Source organism: Cetorhinus maximus, chromosome 15 (assembly GCF_964194155.1).
Source record: "Cetorhinus maximus chromosome 15, sCetMax3.hap1.1, whole genome shotgun sequence".
NCBI lineage: Eukaryota > Metazoa > Chordata > Chondrichthyes > Lamniformes > Cetorhinidae > Cetorhinus > Cetorhinus maximus.
Genome location: NC_135893.1, coordinates 79,291,485 through 79,310,475, shown reverse-complemented (window position 1 = coordinate 79,310,475; position 18,991 = coordinate 79,291,485). Strand labels below are relative to the sequence as shown.

At 42.9% G+C, this 18,991-nt stretch overlaps 1 protein-coding gene across 2 annotated transcripts in view; it reads right to left on the bottom strand.

Annotated features, from left to right (window-relative positions):
- The window catches only part of abat (4-aminobutyrate aminotransferase), a 204,893-nt gene that overhangs the window by 79,160 nt on the left and 106,742 nt on the right, over positions 1-18,991 (bottom strand). For both annotated transcript variants that reach the window (XM_078558697.1, XM_078558698.1), the window contains exon 5: positions 12,265-12,382. In XM_078558697.1, the coding sequence (XP_078414823.1) occupies positions 12,265-12,382 (118 nt within the window). The remainder of the gene's footprint in view (positions 1-12,264; positions 12,383-18,991) is intronic.

Sequence of the window (18,991 nt, the reverse complement as noted above, 5' to 3'; positions counted from 1 at the left end):
TTGCTTCATTTAAATGTATCCAACTCTGCAGATAGTTCAGGTGGAATTAGAGTCAGAAAACTAAGATTGGTAGGAAAATGGGTAAGGCCCTGTCAAAGGGTTTTGCCAGGCTTTCCATCCCTCTACAAAGGGTGAATTAAAATTCCTGTTGAACAAAGCCCAAAATGTTATTTTTGTTAAGCCACAAGCATCACAAGAGAAATTCAGATGAAGTCTTTTGGCCCATCTAATCTCAACTTTCCAGGAAACCAAACTTACCGTTTTCCCATTACAGTTTTAACATCAACATGAATAGACTCAATGTTCATCGATTTAGAACGCTGGAACATGAGTAGGCCATTCAGCCCTTTGATCCTGCTCCAGCAGTCAATAGATAATGGCTGATCTGCACCTCAGCTCCATTTACCTCTCTTTACTCCTTATCCCTTGACACCCTTACCTAACAAAATCTAACTATCAGTCTTGAAAGGCGTTTGAGGAACAGAGTTCCATATTCCTACTACCCTTTGTATGAAAAATGCTTCCTGATTTTTTTCCCCCTCGAATTGCCTAGCTCTGATTTTAATATTATGTCCCCTTGTTTTTGATTTCAGCACCAGAGGACATACTCCCTTCAGAGGGGAGATGGTGGTGTAGTGGTAATGTCACTGGCCTAGTAATCCAGAAGCCCAGGCTAATGTTCTGGGGACAAGGGTTATTTGTCATAGAGGCTGGCAGAATTTGAATTCAAGCAATAATCTGGAATTAAAAAGCTGGTCTCGTAATGGTGACCATTGAAGCCATTTTCAATTCTTGTAAAAACCCATTGGGTTCACTAATGTGCCTTTGGAGAAGGATATCTGCCATCCTTACCTGGTCTGGCCTACATGTGACTCCAGATCCACAGAAATGTGGTTGACTCTTAACTGCTCTCTGCAATGGTGTGGCAAGCCACTCAGTTCAAGGGCAGTTAGAAATGGGCAACAAATGCTGGCCTTGCCAGTGACACCTACATCCCAAGAATGAATAAAAAAATCCTTTGAACATTTTAAATAAGCTCCATCAGATCACTCCTTAATAGTCTATACACAAGCGAATATAAGCCAACCTTATGTAACCTGTCTTTGTAATTTAACCCTTTAAGCCCCAATAATTTGGTTCTGGTAAATTTGCACTGCACCCCCTCCATGTTGAACAAAGGAACTTAACAACATAGGAAATAGGAGCAGGAGTAGGCAATACTGCCTCTTGAGCCTGCCATGACATTCTATAAGGTCATGGCTCATCTAGCTCAGCCCAACTTCCTCATTCAATCCCCATATCACTTCATTCCCTTTGTGTCTAAAAATATATTGATTTCAGTCTTGAATATAGCCAACGATGGAGCATCCACAACACGCAGGCGTAGAGAATTCCAAAGATTCACAATCGTCAGAGTGAAGAAATTTCTCATCTCAGTCCTAAATATCAGCTTCTTATTGTGAGCCAATGATCCCTAAATCTACAATGTAGAACGGAGGAAACAGTCTCTCAGCATTGACCTTGCCAAGCCTTCTAAGATATTCTTCCTGAGGTATGCACCCCAAACTGTAAGCAGTGTGCCTGATAGGGTCTGGAGACCCCATTCAACTAAACCATGTCTTCCTCCCCTTGGTATTTCAGCCCTATTGTGATAAACAACAACAGTACATAGAATTACACAGAATTTACAGCAGAGAAAGAGGCCACATGCTCCATACGTTATGCTCCATACAAGCTTCCTCCCGCCTCTCTTCATTCCTATCAACGTATCTTACTATTCCTTTCTCCCACATATACCTATATAACTGAGGGTCCCAAATTCACAAATCATGAAAAACTGTATACAGATATAGAAAAAAAACACATTAGTAGAAATTACTTGAGGTGAATAACATAGATGCATCTATGCATTTTAGTAGTGAGTTTCACATTCTCACCATTCTGAGTAAAGAACTCCGTTAGTGTTTTTGATTTTGTTCCTATCTGTATCCAGTTTTACATAGTTTGTGAATTTGGGACCCTCAAATCTCTTTGGCTCTTCTACAGTGTTAATTTTTTGCCATTTTATAAATACACTGATTTATGTTTCTTGGGTACAAGGTGGATGACCTCACATTTGCTGACATTAAACTCCATCTACTATAGTTTTGCACAGTCACTTAATCTATCAATACCACTTTACAACTTCCTGCTACTGGCTGCGCTACTTACTGTCCCTCCTAACTTAGTGAAGGCTGGTTAGAGGCAGCCTGGGAGCAAACATTCTAACTACATCTCACTTTAAAGATGATATAACATTCCATTTCGATATTTCGGTCAGCTGGTGAGTGCGGGAGTCGGCAGTGCGCCCATCGACAATTAAAAGGCCTATTAAGGCCATTAAAGTCATAATTCAAAGAAATTAAAATTTAAAGTAAAGATCCTTTAATCACCATATTACCTGAATTCACCTGAATTTCATCCTGGCTTGGATAATCCCTCTGGGTAAGAAGGTCACAGTTTCAATCACCACTAATTTGTCCGTGTATCTGTATGACACAATACTATATTAGCTTGACAATCGAAGCAATCACCCCTCTGTAATAGGAGGTTTTAGGTTCAAGCTCTGCTCTAGGTCTGGAGCACTATAATCTAGGCTGACACTTCAGTGCAGTACTGAAACACACTTTTCAGGTAAGGCATTAAACTGATGCCTGGCAAGTCTCATTCGAAGAGAAGAAAGTAGTTCTCAAGGTGTCCTGGCCAAACTAAATGCCTCATCCACATTATCAAAAACAACTTCTAATTACAATGGTGTTCAAATTTGCTACCATATTTGCCTTCATCCTTCATAATAGCAATGATCACACTTCATAAGTAACAAATTGAACGGAAATGCTTTGCGACATCCTAAGATAAGGACAGGATAATAATATATAAAGCCAAGTTTCCCCCCTCTTTCCAGCAAGGAGCGTCATCTTAAATTATATACTCAGGGCCTTATTGAAGGTCAACCAACTAAGCCCTTGGTCTGACGAGCTGCATTGGGTGCCCGGAGCAGGATTTTGTGCTCCTTGGGCAGGCTTAGCGGGGGCAGGCGGGTGGGAGCGGTTGGGAAGTCGAATGCCACCTGTGATCGGGGCTGGACTGCGGTTTCACGCTGGCGGGCCAATTAAGGCCCCCCCAAACATGAAAAGTGCAAGGCAGCGCTCAGCACTGCCTGTGTGGTGGTGGGGGGCGGGGGGGTGGATGAACATGAACCTCCACACATTTGCACAGGTGCATGCAGGAAAAGCTCCATGAGGCACAGAGCTGCCTCAGGGAGATGAAGATTTTAAGAAATAAAAATAAAGAATTTAAATTGTTAAAAAGCATGTCCCCTCATGTGACTGTGTCACATGAGCCAGGCCATGTTATTAATGAAATTTAAACATTTTTATTTGCTGTTGGAAACCTCATCTCACCCGTGGATGAGGTTTCCTAAAAAATCCAAAGGCCAGTTGGCCTTTTTGCCTGCCCGCCAACTGTAAGATTGGACAGGCAGCAAAAAATTTCTTTCAATTATGACTTTAATGGCCTTAATAGGCCTTTTAATTGTCGATGGGCACAATGCCAACTCCCACACACACCAGCTAACCGAAATATCGTGCGAGTGTGCAATGGCGTCGGGATGCTCGCCCGACGTCATTGCGTGTCATTTTACGCTCGTTTGGGTTGGGCCCACGCCCGCCTGACGAGCATAATATTCTAGCCCTGTTTGCTGGCCCACAGTTTTCCTGACAAATTTAAATGAGGGGCCGGGGCCTTTAAACATGGGGGTCTCTTTGTCACCGTAATAGGCAGTCAACCAGCACGTTCTACTGGTCAGTCACCCAAAAGTCAAAGACAACCCCAATAACAGTAGAAATGTTTCCCTTTTATGATTATGGAAAAATTACTAGAATACTTTTACCTTTAATGTAAAGTTACAGAAGGGGATATAAATATCTTCATTTGTAAAATTTGCACACAAATCTGATTGTATACTTGTAATTTTCTGACAATTTACATCTTTGATATCTAGCATCATTGTTACAACATACCTGATATCTCACACTCTCCACTTTTAGTCACAGAATTCCTCCTTACCCATTCTTTCCATTTACACCAACTTTCAAAAAAAAAGTGGAAATGAATGGCAAATAGAAATAACACGCCATTTACAGTGTAATAGAAAACAAAGGGCTAAATTTCTGTAGTCTGTGGGATCATCATAACTTTTTCTAATTCCAGGAGTAGAAAGTTCCAATGTTACAAATAACTTAATCTAAAGCCTTAAGCTAGAAGTAATATGAATTGCGAAATAAGATAAAGCTAAGTTAAAAAAGGTCAGCTAAGACCTAATGTAGACTTTCCAGTGATTAATTCAACCTGGCACCTGTTGAAAATAAACCATTTGCACCTGGCAACAGACAGACAATATCACATCAGAAAGAAAATATTGTTCGAGTTCTTTCCACATAAATAGGATGGAATTTTAACCATGGCGCAATGTTCCCAGGGCAGAACAGGGAGTGGGCACCACTTCCGCTTTCTTGCTTTTTGCTGGTTCCCACGTAATTGCAATTAAAATTTAAAGTGCTGGCGGTATGCACAGGAGACATGTGGCGAGGGAAGTGTTTCAGTGATGAAACCTGCCATTAGCTGACAGTGCAGCAGGTATGGACAGACTATAAAAGAGCCTCCTGGTCAAACAGGGAGGTTCTGCATCACAGCCATAAAACTTTCCTGCCCAACTCCATAGTCATTAACATAAGATTTGAAAGCACAAAAGTGTTTTTCAAAGTTAAATTTCACTTGTAAATATTTCACATTATATTGGTTTCACTTTATTCATGTGTGCATTATCATTTTTTGTTGAGACTAGCTTAGTCAGGGAGATGAATGCACTGGAATTAATCGATACCAGTGAGACACAATCTATTCTACAAAATATTATCATCACCAGGATCTTTGATAGTCTTTGAAAAATTGTGTGGGTGGGTTATTGGAATTAGTATTGACTAGCAGCCCAGTAATCAATGAAATTGCTGTGTATTCACACAGAATGAAAAACATATACCATGGGCAGAATTTTCTGCCTGCCGGGTGGGCAGGCCCAACCCAATCTCTGGCGGGCGGGGAGCCGGACCCTGCCGGAGAAGCGGACCCGCCGCCATTTTATGTGGGTGGGCCAATTAAGGCCCGCCCAGCGTGACGTCCGCCGGGAACCGCTATGCGCTTCCTGTATGGGCGGGGGGGAATTCCCCAAAAGCGCGAGTGCACTCTTTCGCGCATGCACACGATAGAGCGCACATCTCCCTCAGGCTAAGTGCTGCCTCAGGGAGATCGCTGACAGTTTTAAAAACATTAAAAATAGAGAGAAAAAAAAATCCTTAACATGTCCCCCTCATGTGACAATGTCACATGAGATGGGACATGTTCATAAATTACACTAAAACTTTATTAAAACTTTTTAAATCCCTACATGAAACCTCATCCCGCCAGTGGATGAGGTTTCATGTTTTTTTTATTGCCTGCCAGTGCTCCTGGCCTGCCCACCAGCCTTAAGGTTGGACGGGCAGGTCCTTTAATTGTTTAAATGATCCTGCCAATGGCCTCAATTGGCCACTGACAGGTTGGTGGGCCCGCAGCTGATTTTGCTGTGCCCCCGCCTTCCTGAAGATTTAAATGGGGCGGGATGACGTTAGGGGTTCCCCCCGACATCATCCCGTGTCATTTTACGCGTCGGCGAGCGGGCCCTGCCCCCTGCTCACCGACGGCAAAATTCAGCCCCATGGGTCTGATTTGAGTTGGGACAATTTCCCAAAATATCTTTTTCAAAAAATTTGTTTATGGAATGTAAGCATCGCTGGCAATGTGTCTGTTGCCCATTCCTTGAGAAGGTGGTGTGAACTGTCTCCTTGAACAGCTGCAGTCCATCTGCTGCAAGATAACCAGGAATTCAACTTGCAACAGCTGTGCTGCTCCAATAGATCAAAAAATACGACATACAATCTTCTGCAGAGCCTAACCTCAGATATTCAACTCCCAATTGCTTTGTGATCCTTCAAATCCCATTTTATAAAATACCACCAAGTGAGTCACAGACCAATAATAAGAAAAATGATCTTCATAGAGTCGATAGATCGAGCAATGCCATTGCAAAAATAAAACCTACAATTTCCATCCATAGCCTAGTCCCACTGCTGCCTCAGCAGTTTCCTTATACAGCTAGGGTGCCCTGCATTGCCTCAAGTGTCTTCTATCAACAGACAACAATTATCCCATATTTAGGTTTCTTTGGAGCCTCCATCTTCCGGCAGGCCTTGTAAATTCAGTCTCTACAGTTCTCAGTGGCTCGTCTCTGCACTTAGGTCTCAGGGTTATCTTAGATTAGTTCCATCCCAGCTTATCAAAGAATCGTATGTCATGCCGCGCTCTTGCCTAAGCACCATTGAAACCTACATGGCCTTACAATAGTTCTTAGGCCAGGTCCTTTTCAAATGTTCTGATCCCAGTTATGTCTAGTGTTAAATCTTCAAATTGATTCAATGCATCAACTTCACTGGAAATTGTCAAGTAGATTAGGTGGCCGCTAAGTTTTTATCAGTAGTATTATAAAGCTGGCACAAAATTAATCATGGGAGAGAATTCTTTGAATGTCGAGCTGGCTGGTCGGGATCGGGCGTAGAGCTGATCGTGGGTGCCATTTTACGTGGGCGGGCCAATTAAGGCCTGCCCAATGTGACGCATGGCTGGTAGCGCTCAGCGTTGCCTGTGTGGGCAGGGGGGAGGAGGGAGAGTCGGGGCCTGCACTCTTTCGAGCATGTACGCAAAAGAGCGCAGGAATATCCCTAAGGCACGGAGCTGCTTCAGGGAGATTAAGTACATAACATAAGTTCATAAATAATTAAGTTAAAAATTATTTAGACAGTGTCACATGAGCTGGGACATGTTCATGAATTGTGCAAAAAATATTTATTTATTTAATAAAACCTTCAGGAAACCTTATCCCACCCATGGATGATGTTTCCTGAAAAACGTGAAGGCCGTTTGGGCTCTTCACCTGCCCACCAACCTTAAGGTTGGACAGGCAGCATTGATTTAATTGGCTTTCTAAAGGCCTTAAAAGGCCGTTGACAGTTCGGTGGACACGCAGCCGCCTCCGGCTCACGCCCAACAAACCTAACATCTAAATGATGTGCACTGACATCGGGACGCACGCCTGACGTCACCTCGTGTCATTTTATTTGTCACCGTGCCGGACCCCGCCCCAGCACGCCAATATCAAAATTCTGGCCATGAGCTCTAGAAGCACAGATTCTGATACACTGGCCCCAGTAATTATGGAGAGCTCAATTGTGAGACAGGAAACCTGGAAATCCCCTAGATGTGAAGGGCTGCCAAATTAAACAGCAGGACTTCATTATCACCTCATTATTCTGTTACCTACCCAGCAGTCAGACAGATTACTGGGAAAGATCCCGAAGCAGAGTGGAGGTGGGGAGGGGGCGGGGGCTGGAAGTTGGATCAACAATCAGAAGAAGTGTGGGATCACAGGGCAAGAGGGCTCAGCTCAGACTGACAACTGGAGGGAGGGAACACAGGACTGGGGGGTGCGGGGGAGTTTGCGACCAGCCAGGGAAAAAGATGGGAGGTGGGGGTCAGATCAACAATCTGGAGAGAAAGAATGAGAGATTACAGGGCAGGAGGGTAGGTCAGGCCAGCAATCAAGAATGAGAGATCACAGAGTTTGGGGTTACAGGATGCAGTGAGGAGAGACCACAAGTGACAGGGTTTGCTTGAGAGACCGGGTGGGGAGGGGAGAAAAACATTCCTGTTCCTCCTGATCCACCAGCAGTGCTCTAAAAGTCACTTACCAGCTGCAGCTGGCTGCAGCTGGCTGCTCCTGTCTCCACTTCACTGTCAGGTTTCCTGGACCTTGGAAAAACTGTCTAAATTTAACCTTTAAATTTAAACCAGGTTCCCAATTACACTGTGAGAGCCTGATTTAATTATAATGATGCATTCTGCCTCTCCAAGATGGGACAATGGCGCTCCATATAACCTGCTGCCAACTGCCGGCATGGTGGGTTTGGGGTCATGTTTTGAGATTTTAAATTTTTAACCTGTTCACCATGTCTGTCTGTTAAGGGTGCGGCCTGGTTGGGGGGGTGGGGGGTAGTTAGGTTTTGACCCTACTATGTACTTTTTAAAATGCGATCATGACCAATTTCTCTTGTGGTGTAAAATTATTGGACTACTGCTGGAGGCATTGCATCGCAACATTATACAGCAACTTAGTGGCTCTATTGGTTGAGCACCTGAGTTATAACTTTTCCTAGGATAGTCAAGTGCATCATTTCACTTGGATGATGAGTGAGGTTTGTTCATGCTCATTTCGCCTTGGGGTAAGAACATAGGAACAGCAATACAACATTTAGCCCCTGGATCCTGTTCCTCTGCCATTCAATGGGATCATGGCTATTCTGTGACCTAACTCCAGAAAGAAAATCAGGTTATCCTGAGAGCCTGAAGAAGATTTAATCTCAGTTGGATATCATAGAGAAATCATGATGTGCCAAAGAAAAAAAAAATCACAGTTACAACTGCTTCACTTTGCCAGTTAAATATGACCATGAAATGAACTATCAGCTATATCTGTGGGAGAATGAAAGGTAGAGCAAGTTATTCTGTTTAATTTTATTCTGGATTTAGATATATACAGTAGTAATTACTCCAGAAGACAGAGGTTAGGGTATGAAACATTATGAAGCAGAATAGCTTCACCAACAACTAAATCCTGAAGTGTATACAATGTAAGTTGAAATATACAACAGCTTGTTGCATCACCATCTATCAATACACCTGCTCTGGTATTCCATCTTGGAGCTGAAGACATGCTATTTAATTTTGCCACAGGTCTAACAACGGTGTATCAACGTTCTGCTTTCCTGTCTGTAGTTCAGCATAATATTAACCACTGATCTCTGCGGTTTTTTACTGATGCAGTGTACTGTGTGATCCCTCATTGAATCACCATTCTTATTTTTACTGCCCACTCTTTCACTGGTGACATTCTCTGTTTAACATTTCACCAAAAAGGACCTACTCTGAAAGGACATACGCTAAATACCAAAATCATTCCCTGCTGATTAAAATTACATAACAAACAGGAAGTGCCACTCAGAGGCTTCAGATGGCCTAAATTCCAGAAGAATGCTACAGCTGCTAGTAACAATCCTGCCATTTACAGATTTGTTTTAAAAAAAAGCATGAATTTGATAGTCTTGAATCTTACCTCAAGTCCACATGTACACAAGCTGGCAGAGAATGTGTTTAAATAACTAAGTGCATGAATCCAAGCTGATCTCTCCCCCTCTCAGCATAGTGGTGCTCCAGTCAACTTTTGCCTTCTGTTAGGGCAGCTGAGGTCAGTTGACAGACCATTGACCAAGGAGCAATGCTGAGATTCTGGCTCAATGGCATATCACACATCGCATTTACCCACTGGACCATGGTGGGACTTTACATGTACAGTTCTTTTTAAAAACAGGTAACAAGGTGACAGTGTTTGGCCAATTTGCTCTGGTCCCTTGTATGCTGCTTATCTATTTCAATGAAACCATCTAGATGAGAGCTGGAAACCCTGACTGAACTAAAATGGGCAAATTTTACGAACAACCAAATTTTACACTGTCAGAGCAAACTGCTGGATCTGTTGTCACATGTTCCATAGCTCTATGTTCCAGACTCCAAACAAACAACAACAACTTACAGTTAAATAGCATCTCTAATGTAATGAAATGCCCCAAGGTGCTTCAGGGGAGCATTGTAAAACAAAGTATGATACCAAGCTACAAAAGGAGATATCAGATCAGATGACCAAAATCTGAGTAAAAGAGTGTCTTAAAGGAGGAGAGGCAGGTAGAGAGGCAGAGAGGTGTAAGTAGCGTATTCCAGTGCTTGGGGCCTAGGCAGTTGAAGGCACAGCCACCAATTGTGCAGCAATTAAAACTGGGGATGCACAAGAGGCCAGAAATAGATGAGTGCAGACATCTTGGAGGGCTGTGGGACTGGAGGAGATTATAGAGCTAGGGTGATGTAGGGTCATGGAAGGATTTGGCAACAAGGATGAGAATTTAAAAATCAAATCATTGCTTGATCAATCAGTATTAGGTTTTATTCAAAAATTGCACTGTTCATATTCCTCAAATTATTATGATAGAGAAAAAAAATCAAACAACTTTTGGCTTGTCATCTCGGAAAAGAGAAATTCTTATTTTTAGTTTGATCCAGGTATCTGCGTTATGTTGCGAAAAGCTCATTACAATTTTTATTTTTTGTAAATTCCACCAGATCGATCAGGTAATGATGCTCTCAGATTATGCTCAAACACTTCCTCTACACTCTGCATTTTCCTGCATTTCCTAGGTGAGTACCTGATCTATTTTCAGTATATGGCAGCAAATATACCAGAGAACCATAAGCTAGGCATAAAATATTTTGAGTCAAAGTTAGTGTACAGGAAGCTTTGAGTTTCCAGATCAAAAGAAATATCAATGGATTTTTCAACCAGTTTGCTTCTAATATGCTGGCAATCCAGTGTGGCAAATCACACCACGCTTGGACAAATCATGCTTCCTTCCTGTATTCTAACAGGGTTCCACTAATCTATGCAATATATGAAGTGATTCATTCTGCATTCTGTGCAGTGCATTAGGGAATCCCCTCAAGCCACACTCAATTTGACTACGTTAAGATAATCTTTTGAAATAGTCTTTGTTTTGGAGGAAAGGAGGTAGCGATGGCATTTGTTATATTAAAGATTTGTTTTTAACAGTTGAATTTAATTAGTTATTTGCAGAAGAATGCCAAATTGGATAACACTGATGCTTTTTTGGACAGTTATAGATTGACGGTGTTTTTTAGGTTGGCAGAACATAAATTAAGCAAATGAGCCCTTATGAAATTCAAAATTCACTAGAACAGAATACAGACAATGTAATTTAGCGTCTCAATTCCTTTGATGTATAGGAAGTTAATGTTCCCTGTCCCTCACAGGCATCGTGGAATATTGAATCTGAAAACAGATTTTTTTCCCAGAAGGTGAACATATTTTCACAGGAATAAGAAAAAACCAACGTTAACATTCATATTCAATTTATTCAGAAGATTTTAAGTGGATTTTACCAAGCGCTAAGAAGGTTGAAAGAAATAGCCATTTTGACTTTTCACATATTTAACTGTGGGTTTGGAGAAGGACCTATTTTGGATCTGCCAACTCTGACCATAAATATTTCAGGAGGTTGTATCACATCGAATTTCCACAGCCAGTGATTAATCATTGTGGGATATTTGCCTGTTCAGGGCTTGTTATAAAAAGATTTGATCATTTTTTTTGCTCCTTTATCACTGGAAATTACAGAGCATCAACCAAGGGCATAGTTAGAAACACACTGTACAATCCACTGGGGTGGGAAAGGGAGGGCTGCACCATGTTCCCACCTGTTGTGCTGGACATTCAGCAACATTCAATGTAAGTCTAACACTTGAGCTCGTGGTCTCAGGTCTGTGGAGGGCAGGGAGTCTCACAGCAAGAGTAGCAAAGAAAACTCTATACCAGTAAAACCTCTCTGCACATCAACTATATTTTGTCTTGTGACTGCTTATGTGAAATCCTGCTTGCTGGGGGAGAGCTCACCTGCATAAAGGCTGTAGGGGTAATGTTGTGACCAATGCTCTGTGTGAACACCAAAAAGACAGTTCAATTTTAATTTTAATTAAACCCATGATTTGGCTGGGCCAACAAGTATAACTATGGTGCAGCGTGGAGAGGAAGGACAAAGAAATGGAGAGGAAATGGAAACTCCTCAGCCCCAGGGCTAAGTCTACATCAGTATAGTCTTCACGCTGAGTTTAATGGACCCCTTGTGGGGTACAGCAAACGGTTAATCAGAAAATCTTTAGCGTTACTCATAACCGTGACTGGGAGGTTTGTTTCCAATTCAAGAGGATTGGGAACCCTAATCTAGTGACACTTGAAAGATGTAAGGAAAGTATATGGAAAGTTCAGCACTTGGTGCAAGTAAACCATAAATTAAGTTCCCTCATAAGATACTCCAGATAAGCAACTTTGTACATTTGTAATCTCCAAGAAAAATGATGTTCTGATGAAAGATGTGCACCCAAGAAATGGAACTGTCAGGTTTTAAAATATCTGTTTGAGGAATGTAGCTCCCAGTATAAACATGTAGCCCTTACCAAGAGGGATGGAAGCGATCTGTGTGTAGAGGTCAAGCATCCTGTTGCCATCAACATCCACCAAGTAATTACCCCGGCTCTCCTCATAGTCACAGAAGAAGTTCACTGCACCTGTGTTCTGAGGGGGAAATAACAGGAAAATGACATTTAGTGCAGTTATTGAGTAACATATTTCTAAAAATGGTAAAAGTGCTGTTCAACAGTTGCAATTTAGTGCAGCACCCGCAACATCAAAGGCACAAAATTCAGATGCCAGCAGCCCAAAAAAATTAGAGGCATAATTTTATGACCCCATCCCTCCCTAGCTGCACTGTGGGTGTACCTACATCTCAGGGACTGCAGCAGTTCAAGAAGGGAGCTCACCACCACCTTCTCAAGGGCAACTAGGAAAGGACAATAAATGCTGGCCCAGCCAGTGAAGCCCACATCCAATGAGTGAATTAAAAAAAAACCCCAAAAATTAGAGGCGGAATTTTATGGCCCCATCGTGTTGGGGAGCAAGCAGCTTAAAAGTCCGTTCACTTCGGTGGGACCGGGAAATTTTACTGATGATATGGGCTGTAAAATTCCGCCCTAGGCGTTTCTAACAAAATACTTCAGGAGTATGTAGAGATACAGCACATTATATAAGGCAAAAATAATTGATAGCTTTTCAGTGCAGGATTGCTAACTCTAGCCTTTGACCTTTTGTTCACCAAGATGTTTCTGAAACTACTGATTTATCAACCACACCCTCACCCTTCCCTTCAATGCCTCATTCCCATTAAAATAATTACTCTCTCTCAACCTGGTCAATCCCCTAGTGTGGCCCTCATCTCCACTCTCTTAAGTTGAAGGGAGACAGACTTGAACGGATATAACGAGCAATCGAATTACCCATTCAGATCTGGCTGTAACACATAAAATACTATCAGGTCCTGCTCACATCTGGGAAAACTTACTATTCCATGTCCATTCTAGAATGCAAAGGTAACCACCACCACCCAGCCCTCCGCCCCCAGTTTTTTTTCTCTACTGCAAACCATCTTCTTAAACTCCTCTCTCCTGTCCCCTTCAGCCCATTTCCAACAAGTAGGACGAGATCATGGACTTCTTTGTCATGAAGTTCGAGATCATCCAATCAACTACTTCAGCAATTTTCCTTCCTTCCCCTAGCCCACTAGGCCAAGGCTCACCCCACAGGACCCTGCCCCCCCCAGGCCTGAACTTATTTCTCTCCTATCCCCCTTCATACCCTCTCTGAGCTCATCTGGTCCATGAGTCCCATCTTATGCTCCCTTCACCCTCTTCCCACTGAACTGTTTCAGGTTAACCAAAGCCTTGATTTTAAAATCCTCATCCTGGTTTTCAAATTCCTCCATGGCCTTGCTTCTCCCTATTCCTAATCTCCTCCATTCTCACAACCCTCTGAGATATCTGCACTCTTCTAATTCTGGCCTCTTGAGCACCCCCAATTTTAATTGCTCCACCATTTGTGACCATGCCTTCAGCTGCCTGGACCAAAAGCTCTAGAATTCCCTCCCTAAACATCTTTGCTTCTCTACTTTGCTTTTTTCCATTAATACACTACCACCTCTTGGACCGAGCTTTTGGCCATCAGCGCTAATGCCTCCTTATATAGCTGGGTGTCATATTTTGGTTTATAATGCCCCTGGGATGCTTTATTACACTAAATATACTATATAAATGCAAGTTGTTGTTATTATTGGTGTGACTTTTCAGCCGAGTCTGTGGGAGGCAGACTGCAGTCTGAATGATAATTATTTATTTCTCAAGGACATTTTGTTCCACTTACTCAGTGTTTTAAACGTTGAGTGAATTTAGTGAGCATTTTGATTGTCTATGAAAAGGGCACTTGAGAAGTTTATCAGTCTGGGTGGAATGAAGTTACTCAAATTCAATCTCCAGAATGTTCAAGTGTGAGGAGTTTTTAAATTAACTACTGACTTTCCCAAGTATAAATATATTTTATGTGCCCTATGGGATTCTTAGAAACCACAGGTTAAGGGCCAAGGATTTTAGGCAAGTTGGAATTAATTCTAATTTTAGATCTACACTGATCTCTAATGTTGCATTTATATTACGGTCGCTGTTCATGGAATGCATACTTTCTGTATTGTTAAAGGATTCCCAAACACCTGTGACAAAAAAATTAACAATTTTGTAAGCAAACCATGACTTCTATTCCCTCGTTGCAAGCTTTCTGACATGTGGGGGAGTATGAATATCATGAGTGCCCTATTTGAAGGGCTTGGGCACTCAGTATACTCATGGGATGAGATAAAGGCGACTGTAGTAACCAGCACCATCAGTTTACACTGCTGCCGTGGATAGTGTACTACATTGAGTAACGCAGTGAGAATGTATCTTGAATGATTCTCTGTTCTGCCTCATTAATACTGCATGAGTCCTCTTGGCAGCATGCAACTTCATTTCTTCAAAGTAGGCTGTGGTCATTGAGGATACAAAGTGCTCTAGGGGTGCTCATTAAAATTGTGCTGGTTTTTGTTGTGCAGAATATACCTGATTCATAGGAGTGAATTTTAAGAGGGGCAGGGTGCGTATTGTTTGCCCTCCCCTCCCACCCCATTAGAAAAGTCAGTCACGAACCAACCAACCTGAAAAAGGCAACCTGCAGCGATAATAAGTTGCGGGTGGCCTAACAAGTTCAGCATGGGGTTTCCCATGCTGAAGGAGGTCCCACCCTTGAAAGCTACCAATCTGATTGGCCGGCTGCTGGGACTGAAAGCAGTCCCACGAAGAAGAAAACATGGGGCAGGATTTTCCCGTTGGCAAGCAGGGGGCGGAGCCCGCTCGCCGACACGTAAAATGACGCACGGTGATGTCGGGTGAAACTCCCGACGTCACCACACCCCATTTAAATTTTCAGTAGGCGGGGGTGCAGCAAAATCAGCTGTACACCCGCCGACCTGTCAATGGCCAATTGAGGCCATTTTCAGTCATTTTTTAAAACGTTATGGACATGTCCCAGCTCATGTGACAGTGTCATATGAGGGGACATGTCAGGGAATTTTTTTTTTATTTTTAATATTTTTTACTGTAGAGGCAATCTCCCTGAGGCAGCACTTAGCCTCAGGGAGATGAGTGCGCTCTTTCGTGCACATGCGCGAAAGAGCGCACTCTCAGGTTTAGGGATTCCCCCCACCTGCACAGGGGGTGCACAGCGCTTCTGTGCGGACGTCACGCTGGGCGGCCTCAATTGGTCCACCCACATAAAATGGCAGTGCACCCCCGACTGGGGGTGCCGATCGGAGGTGCGCCTTCGTGCACCCGCACTTCAACTTCACCCCCGACAGCGGGAAAATTCTGCTCATGGACACCAGATTGAAATAAGTCTGGGATTTTTGGGCAAGGAGGAATTGCGCACCCTAGGGACAGGTTGGAGGGGGCTAATATTAACCTGCAGTTCCTGAAGTTACTCCTCGGGTTTCTGCAGACTTTTGTTGGCTTCCCCCAGCTCTCCAAGTCGGCAGTTCAGGCTGGACAGCTTTTGCTGTAACTGGCAGATCTGAAATTCTTGGGAAGCGAGTTTAGCCATCACCTCGTCATGCACTTGCAAAGACTTGGGCAAACTCGAGTTCTGACTCGACTCCCTGCAATGGTTTGTTTGAGCGTCTCGAGAGGGGGGAAACTGCAAGGAGCTATTTTATATACAGCCAAGCAGACAGTTTAATGACTCAGCTGAAAGCAGCACTCCCAACAGTTCAGCACACAATCATTTTGGAGACCCCCTGTCGTTTGGGGGATCCATGCCATGGCGTGGTGTGTTTCATTGTAAATCCACCCCCGCTAGAAACTCAACAAGAGTCATAGAAACCAATCAGCAACTTGCTTGATGCTGCCTTTAGCCAGGGCTGGTGGGAGGGTTGGTCCTGCTGCTGAATGCAAGTTTAGCTGTGCAAGTTTGAGAGGGCAGTAGCTGGAGCACAGAGGTCAAAAATGGCGCCACTGGCGTCAAATCGATGTTACATGCTGACTGACAGCCTGATCTACCTACTCTGCATACTTCAGGTGTACACTTCCTGAGCTTGTGCAAACACCCTTACCAAAATGGCTTTGATGCAGCCAAGACCAGAAGTGTTCATATGCCCATGAGTGCACCATGGATATCAGTTTGGACCTCAACTGGCATCTTTATAGCAGGTTCACAGTAAAGCTGGTCAGCACAGTGACCTATTGCAAGGATAGATTGATTCATTGCTTAAAAACATACAGTACTTTCAGCTCAAGGAGGCAGGGACTTTTTTGAATCACCTTTCCCATATCACTTTTAAGATTTCCTACTGCACCAGTGGGGGAATGGGCTTGTATATGGACAGGCATACTGTGTCATTATTTAAATGACAGCAATACATCCTCTAGACTTTCTCCTTTGTTTGCATCTCACCAATACTTGACGCAGGGATGGCAATTTATACCTAGGTTTGCTATATGACCAAAGAGCTCAAAAAACCATATACAGTCATTGCAGAGGGGTTGATTGCTTGCCCTTTGGGACTTTTTTTAAACTATATTTTTTCACACTTCAATAGGCAGCACAGAGACTGCCAGTCACACTATATTCTGGTAGACAGGTCCCGGAGGCCTGTCACAGTCACTCTCCATTTGATCTCCAAGTGGAAATCAGTCAGACAGCTTGTCTAAAAATTCAAATGAAAATGACCACAGAAAAGCAACTGGTTTCAGTTTCATCCTTGCAGACCAACCCTACTGTGAACCTACCGTACTGGAAAACCAAAACCTAAAATCTCCAGCTAGTGAACATCACATTAAACTGATAAATAAGCATATTGAGGCAATAACTATCTCCTGCCAAGTAGTTATTAAAATACTTCTTATCAAATACCTAGAGGGGAATTTTCCCCATGTCAGGCAGGCCTGTCGGGAGGGGGCACAGGGCCATTTGCCGCCTGTGATTGGCTGCGCATCATTATTTTACATGGGCGGGCCAAGTAAGGCCCACCCAGCGTGGCGCATGACCGGTAGCGCTCAGCCTGACCTGTGCGGGTGGGGGAAGAGGAGGAGCTGCCGCAGGGAGATTAAGTTCATATTGAAAGTTTTAAATAAAGAAAGATTAAAATTATTTAGACATGTCCCCACATGTGACAGTGTCACATGAGCTGGGACATGTTTATGAATTGTGGAAAAAAAAAATTATTTATTTAATAAAACCTTCAGGAAACCTTATCCTGCCTGTGGATGATGTTTCCTGAAAAATGCGAAGGCCGCTTGGGCTCTTCGCCTGCCTGTCAACCTTAAGGTTGGTCGGGCAGCCCTGTTAATTATCTAAATTAGTTTCCTAATGGCCTTAATAGGCCTTTGATAGTTTTAACAGCCACCTCTGGTGTGCGCCTGCCGAATGAAAGATCTGAATGACGCGCTGTGACGTCGGGACGCACGCCCAATATCACTGCGCTTCATTTTAGGCGTCGGTGTGCTGGGCCCGGCCATTCTGGCCCTTGATGAGTTGATCTTTTAAACAATATCCTTTTTCTATACAGTGATCTCTGTTTATTTTACTTTGATCTATCCTGCTTAAAGTGCAGCATGGTGCTTCAGCTGAACAGCCAGAGATAACTTCCAGTCTGCAGTGGCTTTGATTTCTATTTCCCTCAATGATGGTTCCACTAGTTCTTTAGCTCTTCAGTAACAAGTAGTCTTTTAATGGTCATTCTGGAACTCCCAGGAAACATCATTCCACAATGTGCCCTCTGTACCTCTGCTCCATTCCTCAAACTGCCATCTGCATCTCCAGTCAGTCCACTGTGCCTCTGCTTCAGTCCACAGGCAGGCTTTTGTTCCAATGTCCTAACTTGCCCTCTGCTTCTTTCCCCTACTTGTTCTTCCTCTTCCATCCTCAACTTGTCCTCAGTAGGTCTGCTGCCCAAATGTGCCCTTTGTTCTGCTGCACCTTTCCTCATCCTGTCTCTATTCCATTCTGCTACTTGAGTTGTGCATTTTTAGTCCACTCTTCTACCTAGCACCTTGCTTCTTCCCCCAGTTCCTCTCCATAACCATTTGTATTTCTGCTCTATTCTCCAGCCTCTACGCCATCACCAAGACTTCCTCCTTCTTTTCTAGTTCTGGCATGGTAGTTGGAGAAGTAAAACGATATTGGGTTGTAGAGATCAACATGGTGAAGAGAATGCAAGATAGCAAGAAGATTACCAAAGTATTCCCATCCAGAAAAAGAGCAATTGTATCAGTGATACTTAAGAATGAAATTGTATGTCAGTATTTTGCTAAACATTCTATTCATAATTGATGATCCCAAAGCAGGGGCCCAGATAGATAAGGGGAAGCTATTAAGCATTGTGAACAAACTAAAGTCAGGGTAATAAATTGTTTTTAACTGTGAAAGACTTGACTTTACAGAACACCTGTTTACTGCCAAGTTTCATATTTCAGACCAAGGTCTTTTACTAAATTTGAACAAAACATGTCACATTAGAAAAATATACCAACTGTACACAAAAAAGATAAAAATTGAGACAAGTTATATAACATTATATAAAACACAGAGTGGCTCAGTTTCTTCATTACATTGTAAGAGAGCAGGGACAAAGCAATAACCAGCAATAATTCATTCTTCTCCTGTACTACAAACCTACCACAAATGTCTCTAATTTACAAAAGTGCCTACTAGTGCTTACCAGTCTTTTTACTTTGCATTTCAAATAATCAGGCACTTATTCTTACAAATTTT